The sequence below is a fragment of the Protomyctophum parallelum genome, assembly GCF_964188405.1.
Source record: "Protomyctophum parallelum genome assembly, chromosome: 21".
NCBI classification, from domain to species: domain Eukaryota; kingdom Metazoa; phylum Chordata; class Actinopteri; order Myctophiformes; family Myctophidae; genus Protomyctophum; species Protomyctophum parallelum.
Window position 1 is genome coordinate 20,397,492 of NC_139713.1, and position 12,798 is coordinate 20,410,289.

Consider the following 12,798-nt stretch of genomic DNA (forward strand, 5'->3'; position numbering starts at 1 on the left):
GGCATATTCGCAGATACCGATATGACAAATAAGGGCTGATACCGATAGTTTACCGATACAGTATCGGGACATCTCTAATAGTAGGCTGCAATGCCTAATAATGTTGATTGGTAAAACTTTTAAACTGTATTCTATTTTTACGGTGTGGCTCTGTACTCTGTAGAGGGTGTGTGTGTGTGTGTGTGTGTCTGTCTGTCTGTCTGTCTTGCCCACCACTAGGCCAAGGAAGTACAGTATATCCACATTGTTTGCCCCTGTGATTAACATTTTTCAACTATATCTTACATTTATAATGGAAGTTTGGGCTGACATCTGACTCCAAATTTGGAGTCTTATGTCGGAAATACGTCATACTGTGTACAACTGAGGTCCTAGCCTTGCCACATGAAATCTGAGATCCACATGGGAGTCACAGTGTTATTAGACCCGGTCCTGTTTTCTGCTTAAATTGGATGGCGTTGTTCTAGACTAGGCACTCTTTCAGGCATTTAAATATGCCCGTCTTGTGCACTTCATGTATATACTGTATTTATAATCAATGCATTGTTGCACTAGCCAGGCCCTTGACCAAAAACAGAATCTCTGATATTATTGGACATACTGTTACCAAATACCAAATCGGTACACCGCCTTTGAGTAAGTAAATCTCATTTTCCTTATGGAAATGGACAACCTTGGAGGAAGTGACTAAGAATTTGAATAGTTCCCTGAGAGGCAAATGGTACTTTGAACTTGAGGGAAGTTCAAGACAGCCCAGCTCATCTTGAGTTTTCCAGACCTTTTAGATTGGCTTTCATTATTGTATATGCCTATTGTTCATCTTTAATTAGAATCTCTATTCATCTCTATTGGATTTTTTTATTTTGTTACCTTCAAAGTCATTTTGAGACTTGACTTAGACTTGCCATGTGGACTCGAAGACATGCTCTGACTTGAGATTGCATCAATGGCTACGTTTACATGGACAGTTAAATCCCCTTTTCATTCAGAATAAAAGTTAAATCCTATTAAAAGTTGTCGTGTAAACACCTACAAAAACTTAAATCGGAATGAAAATGGCCAATCTGATTTAAACTTAGATCTGATGTAACTGACCGGATTATTCCATTTTTAAATCCTATTGAAACAATTGTGGACTCATGTAAACACTCATTCGGATTTAAGTTCATTCTGGTCTTTCTGCGCATGCTTGTTTTGCGATTAATTATAAGAAACTAGACATGTTTAATTTCACATCTCTGAGAGCAACCTCTCATAGGCTACAGGATACATCAAATATAAAGTAATATGGCATAAAAGTGTTTTATTATTATTTTGTTTTACCTGAAATGTAGTGGAGTAAAAGTATTGGAAAAGTAGAAATACCTCAAATTTTTACTTTAGTAGAGTACTAAAGTAAATGTACTTATTTACTTTCCACCACTGGACGTAAACATATGCGCCCCGCCCCCCATCCAATCAGAAGCCTTCCCAGCCCCAAACCTGATGTGGAATGAAATAATGGGATTTAAAAGTATTGTCCATGTAAACACTCATTCGGAATGACCATTTCCCATGTAAACACGCAGCAAAAAACGTACTTCTGAATTAATTAATTCTGAAGTTTTCATTCTGAATGAAAAAGCCCTCATGTAACCGCAGCCATTGTAAGATTTGTGGCAACAGCTTTATTTGGGGAGAGAGACCTCCTGTCTCTCCACATCTCTCTGTCTGATGCCAGAGAGATGTGAGATGCAATATGTGACGAGTCAGACTTGAACTCTGATCGTCGCAATTCATAAGGAGCGTATTGGGCTGAGCCACCAGCCTCAGACTTGATTTTAAAATGTAATGCACGATTCAAGGTCAATTATTGGGGTCATGATTTGTTCAAAAATCTATTCTCATTTAAAACATATACACATAATATGTTTCCACCATGTGTAGTGTAGTTATTTCAAACAACAACAACCAAAAGACCACAACGAATAGAACCCATATTGCCCTACCTACTGTAGTCTGTATTATGCTGACATCTAGCTTTTCCAACACTAGGCAAAGTCACTGTTTGCTCTTGGGAATGGGCCCATTGAGTGGCTGTGTGGGAGATAATTGACCTCATTGAGTGGCACCCTGTAAGCTAAGCACGGTTGGTGTTCATTCAATTTAATAATAAGACTGTCTAAACACACAATCGTCTCCCAATTATGGTGTGTGTGTGTGTGTGTGTGTGTGTGTGTGTGTGTGTGTGTGTGTGTGTGTGTGTGTGTGTGTGTGTGTGTGTGTGTGTGTGTGTGTGTGTGTGTGTGTGTGTGTGTGTGTGTGTGTGTGTGTGTGTGTGTGTGTGTGTGTGTGTGTGTGTGTGTGTGTGTGTGTGTGTGTGTGTGTGTGTGTGTGTGTGTGTGTGTGTGTGAGACAACCAAGTGACCTGTTTATCTGTGGCCAAACTTAGAGAAACAACGGCTTGAAATGAATATGCCCCCCCATCTGTTTGAGAAATCTAAAATCAATTGTTTACTTCGTAATGAGCCTGGTATTTACTGTAAATGCTAGACGTCTGATTAGAGCTAACCCCACCCTGTATGTCTCTGTCTGTTGTTAAAACCCCAACATCTGACACGATGTGATTGAAGTTATTGAACTGGTGAATTCCTTTAAAAGACGCAAAAGATGTGTGTGTGACTGTAATAAATCATCTAAATGTTGTTCTGAGATGAGCTGTTTTCATTAGCTATTCTCTTTTCTTGGACTTCTGAACTGATCTAAAAAAATCTGTAATTTATTTTATTAAAATATCAATGTAGAGAAAACATATAAATCTCTTTGATTTGCTACTAGTAAGCCATTCTTAGGGAGCTGATGTATCCATAGCTTGTGTAGCTAATCAAACAAAACACAAAAGCATTTTTAAAACTAACTTTTTATTATTATTATTATTATTATTATTTTACAATGTTAACGGACTCAAAAGTTCAAAACTGGTTTAAGCACTATGACCTTGGCTAATTAAGACGCCTTTCTTTGGCATTGTAAGTTTAACTGGCCTCACCCTCCTGGGCCATTGTTTATATTTCAGTGCTGCTGTTTTCATTAAAGCCATATTAAATATTGATTGGTGATGGCACCCCGGTGGGAGGCATGCCCTCGTGGGTTCATGAGCTCCAGTTACAAGACATAGACATAGACTAACACATTTTAAAATGCCCAGTATTGATTTAACTCTGAGACTTAATGTAACCAAAGGGGCAGAAAAAAACCTTTATTTCAGTGTTTTCTCCAATTTCTTAACATTGTGTTGTACCTCTGAGACGGTGAGGTGACAGACCCTCCCCCCTATCCCTCATCCCCCACCCCCCTCCCTCCTCTTCTCATATTACAGCTCAGGCAGTCAGGTATGCTATTGTCAGTCCTCTCTGTTGACTCCTTCTTTTGTTTTACCTTTTTGGGAGCAACTCTTTTCTTTTTAATTGAGGATTTCATTGTAGGCAATTATACACCTACCTACAAGGAAGTCATTGTGATTCAAATGGCATAGGACAAATAAATGACTGCAGTCAGATTCCTGAAGGAGATCTGACTGCGGTCTCTCCCCTGTGTCCCTCCCTGCTTCTCTTTCCGTGTTGCTGTGGGGTCAGGCTGTCGGCCCAGGCCAGCCACCCAAACCTGTTTTTCGGACCATCTTCATAGAAGAGTTCTACCAAATAACATGTGATTTGTACAAAGTGAATCTGTATAATTGTCTCACACACACAAGATTTAAGCCCCTTTTTGGAAATTAATTACATGCCCAAAATAGGGGTGTTAGGTTGAAAATTGTTTGCAACAAAATATAATAGTTTGTTGCTGTGACTGGCTGTTCGTTTTAATTTTTGTCTTTGACAAGGAACAAGGAAAAGATATGAGATTTCAATGGATTAAACGTCAGCACAGCAGAAGGCCATGCATACCTTGGTGGTGACGGCACGTAAATGACTTTAGAAGTATGCAGGCTTGTCTGTTGACTACTAGTACTTTAGGTGTGTGTATTTCCTGGTGTGACACACGTATATTTGGTCTTTGTCTTTCTGTTGCTGCAATGATCACAAACATGTCACAGCAGGGTGGATACCATGACTGCATTTTATTTATAGCCCACGTGACCCCAGTGGGAATTGAACTTGCACCCATATCCATACTAGTATATGTGATTTATAGAAAGTTGCAACAGATTGTTCCACACAGTGTTGTCATGGTTGGGGTATGAGCATTGTAGTTGCTGCATGGCACTGTATTTGTTTGTACTGGTACGTATGCTCACCATTTAAACCACAGGTATCCCTGCTGGCCTAGGTTCGTTCAAGCTTCAAAGCCCAACAGAGCGTTACGTCCTGCATCTACTTTACTCTGTCTCGGGCGGTTGGAAAGGCAAGTTTGGGATAGAGATTCAAACATCTCTATCCAGATACTGTTATGTGTACTGTAAGTTTTTTCTTCTTCTTTTCTTACTGTCTTGTCTTGTAAATCAATAAAAATGTAAGTAAAAAAAAACATTCAAGATACTTAACATCCCAATGGATGTAACGATAAATTATATTGAATCTTTTCAAGATACTCTCTTTGCCTCCCCCCGCCCCCCCACTACACCATTTCAGAGGAACACTCGTGTTTGCGACAACCACACAATTATTATTGCAATATCTACCAAGAAACAAAAAGTTCAGTTTTCTTTGTGTCATTTCCCAATACAGAGGTGAATTCTGTACCAGACATAATCAAACCAGGCATCCATTTTTAAATGTCCTGCTTTCCCCCACAAACAAGTATGAAAAAATATACTGCTACAGACTAGAGTGATAACTGTGATATTTGCATGGATTCGAATGTTTTCCTTGAGTTTTTGACTTGCCCTTTGTTGTGCCTTGGCCCTTGGGAACAAAAAGTTTGGAAACCACTAGACTAAAGGTCCAGACATAGTCCGTTTTCACTTACGTTGGTCGTTGGGGTGAGATAACACACGCAATGCACTCCGTTGCCCATACATAGAGCCCTAGGCAACGGTCACGATGTTGGTCGCGTCAGTAAACGGTCAAGTTGGCACCAAATGGAAGCATAGGATACGATAAATTATACACAACTATCAGAGCTTGTATCCGCTGAGTTCTCGTCTGAATACCAGGCCTGATAATCACAGACGAGTTTGCAAAGCAGTGCTTCGAACAGTGCTTCGAACGATGATGTCATGTTGTCCTGTTTAACTTTCAATGTGATCTATCCATGCCGATTATGTTTATGTTTACAACTCGTGCTGGCGGAAGTGTCATCCTCTTAAAGGAAAAAGGGGTCGAGCAGAGGAGGAAAAGCCTTCTTGCTCTCTTCTGCCAAAGGTGGCCAGGGGTACTTTTCTCCGACTGCGTTGCGTTGTCTCATTGATTACGTTCGACTCTGTAAAGCACTTAAGGGGGAAGTGATGTTGTTTGCTTTCCTTGTTAGATGTAAAGCCCTTGATGTGTACAAATAGTCAAATACGGATACATTTGGTTACATTCGTGCACAATCGGAATTAGAAATTGATTTATATGTGTAAAAGTGACTAAGAGCTATACAAATGTGTGCTTAAGCTTTATGGGAGTCATTCACAGGACGATACTCACTGTCCATGTATTCAGTTCAGTCACTTTCAAAAAGCTTTTGGTTTATTTATCTCAGGCTTATGTGAACACCCCAGACACGTTTTAAGTTACTCGATTCAGTAGTTTGATATTATTTTTAGCTGCCCCCCCTTCCTATGCAAGCCAAATGACGTCATGATGACTACCTCCGATGACGTTCAGGACTAGGCCAGATCACAGCCCATATCTGGGGATGATCTTTACGTCATTTCCAGTATTCACCAGTTGAAATAATTTAGCTTATTCTGGGTCGCTTATTACACGTCCAGACCTGTGTGTGTGTGTGTGTGTGTGTGTGTGTGTGTGTGTGTGTGTGTGTGTGTCTCTAGTTCTGTGTGTTGGCAGTTGGCACTAGTAACAACTACATCTCAAGTGTTCTCAGTCTGTGATGTCAGTCATCTTCCCATTTGACCAATTTGTCCTCGCTGACTGCCAGTGTAAAATATAAACTATAGTAAGCCATATTCTCCCATGGCCTACTGCCGTCATGCAGAAGACATTTAGTGCTGCTGATTGGTCCAGTGGATTGTGAAATTAGCCCCTGGCAGACAGACACACCCAAAGAAAGACAGACTGACCCTTTTCTAGATGGCTTGGCCCCTACAGTGCCATGGCTTTAAAACATTTGAGGAATGTGCCACACCTCTCGACTTTTGAGTATTGATTGAATAGATTATTAGATAGAAATGTAAAACAGCAGTACAGTCAAAGTTTGGTATAAAAGGGATAGCATAGCACCAAAAGACATTGAGAGCAAAGCCGCATTTACAATTTTGAATGTCAATCCCATTTTCAATTGCTTAACTCTGTCTTCTACCCGGAGTCAACCTTCGCTAGCAAAATGGGTTGAAATGAGGTGGGTCATGGACCCCAGGCTGAGAAGAAGATTTGTTTAGGGAGGTTTGAAGCTTACATTGGGATGTTGGAGAACCAAGCATATAGTCAAAGGAGGGCTCTGGAAAGAGTCAAAAGACATACTGTAATAGTGGTAAGTCACATGTTGAATCCGTCATTTAAATTGTAAGTGCTCCAGTGGAGCTTGTTGGTGTGCAACAGTGGAATTCAATCAATTCTGACATTGTTTTTATCTTTTTAATACAGTTAGTAAAAATACCCAACATAATCTGTAGTTGCAGCCCTACTAGGAACTGGCATGGGCAGCTCCTGGCCAACAGTAAAATACTGTGGTTGTACTGAACTGAGAAGCTCCCTGGTGTGAGTATGTGTAATACAATGTTAATCAGGAAAATGGCCTCTACGACCAGACAGAATTAAGTAAAGTCTAGACGAGGTCAAATGAATTTGTCCCACATACACAACAGCCGCATGCAACACGCACACACACTTCCTCAATGGCACATTACTAGGGTACTGCAGATGTAATTACAGTCACTGACACAGCTGAGCTGGGGATCACTTTCAGTTACTGGTTGCCACCCCAGTACCTTGAGACTCGAGTCCAGGTATCAAAGTATATATAGTGAGGTAATTTCCTCTTAGAAGTGCACTGTCGTGGTGTGTGACTCCTGAAGAGCCCTGTCGCTCATGCTGACTTCAGTGCTACTGGTGGATGACTAAGCGTTTTTTAAAGGAAAAAGCTGATACTCCATCCTCTTCGTTTCATAATATTTCCTCTTCCTTCCACCTTCTTTCCATCTTTTCTTTGGCATTCATGCTCCTCGGAGGATTAACTCCCCTACTTATGTTGGTGCTGACCTCATGCCTTTCCTGTAACGCCACACGCGAATCCAATTAATGCACCTTGTATATTTTGCTGTTTGCAGCCGTGTTGATTTTGTCGACCAAAAATGTTCGACTACCTTTTTTCACTGAGGAAAACTAAATGAAAACTAAGCTGTGATGACTAAGACTAAATATACTGACAATTCTATATATATATAAACTGGACAAAAATGTTAGGAAAGCTCTAGTCTAGTGGACAAGAGATCCAGTAAGTAATTTTACAAGTAATTTTATGTAAGTAATTTTACAATTAGGTGCATGCTGAAAATAGCCGATCTACAAGTCCACAACGCGTGACGTGTTGTGGGCTTGTGGATCAGCTATTTTCAGCAAGTGAAAAAAACTCATTACGATGGCATCACGGCCCGCCAAAATACATTTTGTTCGACTAAATCAACTGTAGATTTAGTCGACTAAAATCTTATGATATTTAGTCGACTAAAACTAGACTAACACTGAAACATTTCAGGTGACTAAAATGTGACTAAAACTAAATCCCAAAATGCCAAAAACGACACTGGTTTGCAGTACCTGTTGATCTGTCAGACAGTGCTCTAGACATAATTAGTTAAATATACTCCCTCTCCCAATTTAAAATATGCCTTTAAAACATGCCCATGCTCTAAAATGGCTATAGTTCAAAAGAAGCAATTATTGTAGAGCTCCGGCTCGTGGATGCTGCAAATTGGCAATACAACTCACCATGTTCTATTATAGAATACATTAGTATGAACATTTTCTCTTTTATTCTGTTGATGAGGAAAAAAAAGGAATTAAACATTGCTGCTGACTGAAATTGACTGTTTTTATATTTGTGGCATGAAGAGGAAATGTCGGTGCATGGTTCAAATTATGAATACCAACTTCTACCATTGTTGCAACAGCTTTTAGCCTGCATTTATTGAACAAGTAGTACATATTACATTACGATTACAATATGAAGAATTGATGATCACCCCGGTTAACATGTTAACTGTCCTCTGTCCTTGTTCCAGGTGACTTCGGGTGTGACCATGAGTCGAGTGCGTACAGAGTCCCAGGGTTCCCAGGGACCCGACGATGAGGTCATGCCGTACAGTGACGATGAGACGGACGACGAGTTGGATCCCGGCTCCGATGGAGAGAGGCAGGGGTCCCCAGGAGCCCCAGGAGCCGCTGCATCGCCCAATGGTCAGTTGATGGCAGATATTATTAAAATTATAGTGTTAGTGGTGATGGTAGGGCAGTACTAGAAACTATACTGTAGTATTTGTGGTGGTCATGTATCCTAAACAGACAATTTAGAATGATGATGATGGTTGTAGTTAGTAGGTGGTGGTGGTGAAACCCAAACACTCACAGAATCATCAAATATCGTATCCATCCCGACCACAGACTGTCTTCAGATGCTGTTAATTTTTGCCATTGCCATTCATTATCAATGACATTTAATATTTGTGTTGGGAAGATGACGTTAAACTGGCCATTCATTATCAATGTCATTTAATGTTTGTCATGACAAAGTTTGTGTTTATACAAAGCTGGACATAGGAGGGGCTAGCGCCCCTCAAAAATAGGCTTGGGAAACGCTAATAACCCACCAATGACTGACCGTTAAGTGGAACTTCAATGCAGTTGTAGTAGTTGTAATAGTAGTACTATAATATTTTTTTAGATGGACTAATAACTAAGCCAGAGCCAATTTTTGCTTTGTGTGTTTCAGAGATGGGCTGGAAAGTGAAGGCCAATGACCGTGCTTTCCACCAGCTCCCCGAGTTCCAGATGAAAACCATTCTGTGTTTCAAGAAGAGCAAGTACTCTGTAAGTGCACCATTGAAAAGTACTACACCATTGAAGCGTTGGACTACTTGGAACTATTATGCAAGTTGGAAATGGATGCCCCACCCAGTTATTATGTCCGTGTCCCTTTTATGCACATATATGTCAGGCATGCCCAAATAATATGGAGTCTATGCAGATGTCAGAACATCATTGTGATGTTAGAACAAGCCAGCTCCAATTATGGAGATCTAGGGGTGATCAGGTGTGACCAATTGGCTAATTTGGGCCCTGTCCGATTCAAGTTGGAAATGCATGCCCCACCCAGTTATTATGTCTGTGTCCCTTTTATTCCCATATATGGAGTTCTTTGTCAGGCATGCGTCAATATCAGAACATCGTCGTGATGTCAGAACAGCCCAGCTCCATATATAGAGCCTGGGCAGGGGCCCTGTCCGTAGTCTGGGCAGAGTGTCCCTTTTATGCCCATATATGGAGTTCTTTGTCAGGCATGCCCAAATATGGAGTCTATATTTGATGACAGATCTATAGATGTCAGAACATATTTGTGATGTCAGAACAGGCCTGTTCCATATATGGAGCCTGGGCAGGGGCCGTGTCCAGAGGCGTTTGTGATGGTTCTGGACCGACTCGACACTGGGCACTGCACTCCCTGTGGCGGTGTGGAACGCGTGTGTCGAATTTGAAGTCCACGGGGCAAACGGTTTTGGAGTTACGTGGAAGACAGACAGACAGACAGAGACTTGATTTATAGTCGTGTACGTGCCCGTCGGCCACCGGCCTACTTGAGAACGATGCAACTTTGGAACCTAATAATACCTGTGGTCAACTTGTCATAGCACCCGTTTTAACTGTCTGTATGTGTCCCACATGGAGATATCTGTTTGTTTATCTGCCTGTGTCTGAAGAGGGCAAACTTCTTGCGTCAATTACGTTCGACTCTGTAAAGCACTTAGTCTAACCGGTTTCCAAACTTTATGTGCCCAAGGGCCAAGGCACACCAAAGATAATGATAGTGAATTGATATTGATAGATAGATAGTGAATTGATTTGATGTAGTATAGTAGGCAGACTGTGCACTCCTGATTTCCTTACATTGTGGACTTAAATCACATCCTGCTGGCCATTTTACAAACCATACCATCGCTTGGTTGATTTTTGAGGAAGCCATTGTTGGATACCAGTACGGTATGCAAATCTACTTGCAGCGACTTGAAGCCTTCCCTCCCCCATCAAAGTTACATTAACATTGCTTTGTAATGCATTTTAAAGTGTGGAATTGAAAAGTTTCATTTGCGAACAAAATTCAAACACCTATGACTTATACACACAATTATATTTAACCAATATTACGTTTGTTAACGTTGCAAAGATTGCACAGTGATCTATGTTTTAAGTACAATATTTGGCCAGAGCTGTGAATGGACATGTACTGTAGCCTATTTCATTTTGGGTGCTCTCTCTAATAATGTATATATTATAATGGTAGTCTCTAGTATCACAACTCATTTTAGGTCACAGGCTGGACTGGGCAAAATGCAACTTTATGCGGGCCAGACCAGCTGTGGTATTTCAATATTCAATCTGTTCTCATGCGTCTCAGGCTCTGATACAAAATGTTTCACTTTATTAATTTAGTTTCTTATGAAAATTGCTTCACAAGCATCACACAACCTTTTAAACATTTTTATTTATTTCATCAAATAAACCATACTGTAGGTCAGGTCAACACCAGTATACACCTTGTCATCACAGGTGGTAGAACCTGTTCTGAGACTTTAGACAGAATGGAATGCCAAGTTACCAATATTTACTGATAACACAGTGAGCATTTCCCCTTTTTAGTAGTGCTTTCAATGTTTGTGTCCATTGTAATGGTCAAATTCGGCGTAGTACCCCAGCCCTGCAGGAAATCGTCATGTCATCTATGCATGCAGACAGCTATTTTTGCAGTTTAATGTCTTAATGTCTTGGGCCTATTATTCTATCGATACCACATCTGCAGTTTTAGACCTGTTACCTGTGAAATATAAAGGAATAGATGAGTGGGTGGGGACACTGGGGAGTCTATTGTAGGGCTGGTTTAGTCGGGTGAATAGCAGGGATACACATATGTACATATCAATTATCTGTACCTTTTTTATTTCTTTATGTAAATAACTCAAAGAGAGGAAATATTTGTAGAGCAAATGAATAGCTAATGGAGGTTGCAGAATGCAGATAATGTCAGTGACAGATGGAGGAAGAGAAGAAGATAAATTAACCAATAACCATGCGGTGAGTGCTCGCAATTCTGAATGGATGTACTCATTATGCACATCATGAGTAGTAGATGGTTACTAGTAGAAAAACATGAGACACAATATAGTCATTTTATGTTGTGGTGTGATCAGCAACATGCACACAAAAATGGGTAAATGGTATTCACATAGAAAATGCATTTACTATAATATGGATTTAGTTTGGCTGATCTGATGCTTCTATCCAGAATGACTTGCAGTCAGTCGGCAAGGAGGGGTAAGGGGTTCAGTAGAACTTAAGGTACCTGTAGGTATTATTGGGCAAGTAGGTGCTCTTTCTTTTCCCCCATCCATGTGTGTGAGTTTCTGCCAATCTCTTTTGATTACAAAAAGCATCAACATTTGATTCAGTGATATTATTCAAGGATGGGCATTCACCTCTAACTTTGCCTTGAACAGACGTGTGCGCTGTAGGTTTTTTTTTTAGTGGTGTTCTGATGTGACTTCTCCCCGGGGTTGTAAGAAGATATAGCTCTGTTGAACTGACCTGTTTCTGTGTTTGACACACACACACGCACACCCCTAAAATGGAACTTTCCATGTGCACTCATTTACATGAACAAGAGCCACACAATAGCACTGGAAAACCTAGGGGTGAGAGACAGAGAAAGGCTGAGGGAGAAGGAGACTGAAGGAAAGCACAACTGTAGTAGTACTATTTGGGAGTATCATTATAATATGCAACTAAAATAAGTTATTATGACCAGTAAGACGCCTTAATATAGGCAAGGAGTGACCGCAGGGCTGAGACACTCCTGGAATAATGTCACTTCATTATGTCAGCACTCTCATAGAAGTCTCAGCGATAGTGTCAGGGAGTTGTCTCTGTGTCGTCAGTGATATTTGATAGCGTCTGTTTATAGCGAAATTTGTAATACTTCGACGGCAGTAACATTATATGTGCGAGCATGCGAGTGAGAGAGAGAAAGTGCCTGTCTGTGTGTATTATAGTAGGAGTGACAGACAGATAGGTGTGTGTGTGTGTGTGTGTGTGTGTGTGTGTGTGTGTGTGTGTGTGTGTGTGTGTGTGTGTGCGTGTCTGCGTGTCTGCGTGTGTGTGTGCGCTCTAACGTTTTGTGGTTGAGAGTACAGCAGCATCTTGCTCTTCTCAGATTAAAAAGTAACTCACAGGAATAAAGTCCTGTCCACCACCACAGAGTCTAGGATCTATCGCAGCATAACTGGCTTAGCGTCTCTAAACACAATTGGCCTTGTTCTTGATCTTTGTCACTCTGCTAGCGACGCCTACATATTCGTTTGGGTGCCGCCTGTGAACGGGAAGCTGAGGGCGGCGCCATGTCCTCTCAGTGGGGGCTCCTCACTGGCAGGTGTGCCCTTTATGGTACATT

General features: G+C 40.9%; 1 protein-coding gene across 1 annotated transcript in view; it reads left to right on the plus strand.

Annotated features, from left to right (window-relative positions):
- atp8b1 (ATPase phospholipid transporting 8B1) overlaps positions 1-12,798 on the plus strand; it is a 36,817-nt gene that overhangs the window by 2,741 nt on the left and 21,278 nt on the right. Inside the window, exons 2-3 of the mRNA XM_083792946.1 lie at positions 8,366-8,540; positions 9,073-9,170. Of these exons, the coding sequence (XP_083649072.1) occupies positions 8,384-8,540; positions 9,073-9,170 (255 nt within the window). The 5' untranslated portion in view covers positions 8,366-8,383. The remainder of the gene's footprint in view (positions 1-8,365; positions 8,541-9,072; positions 9,171-12,798) is intronic.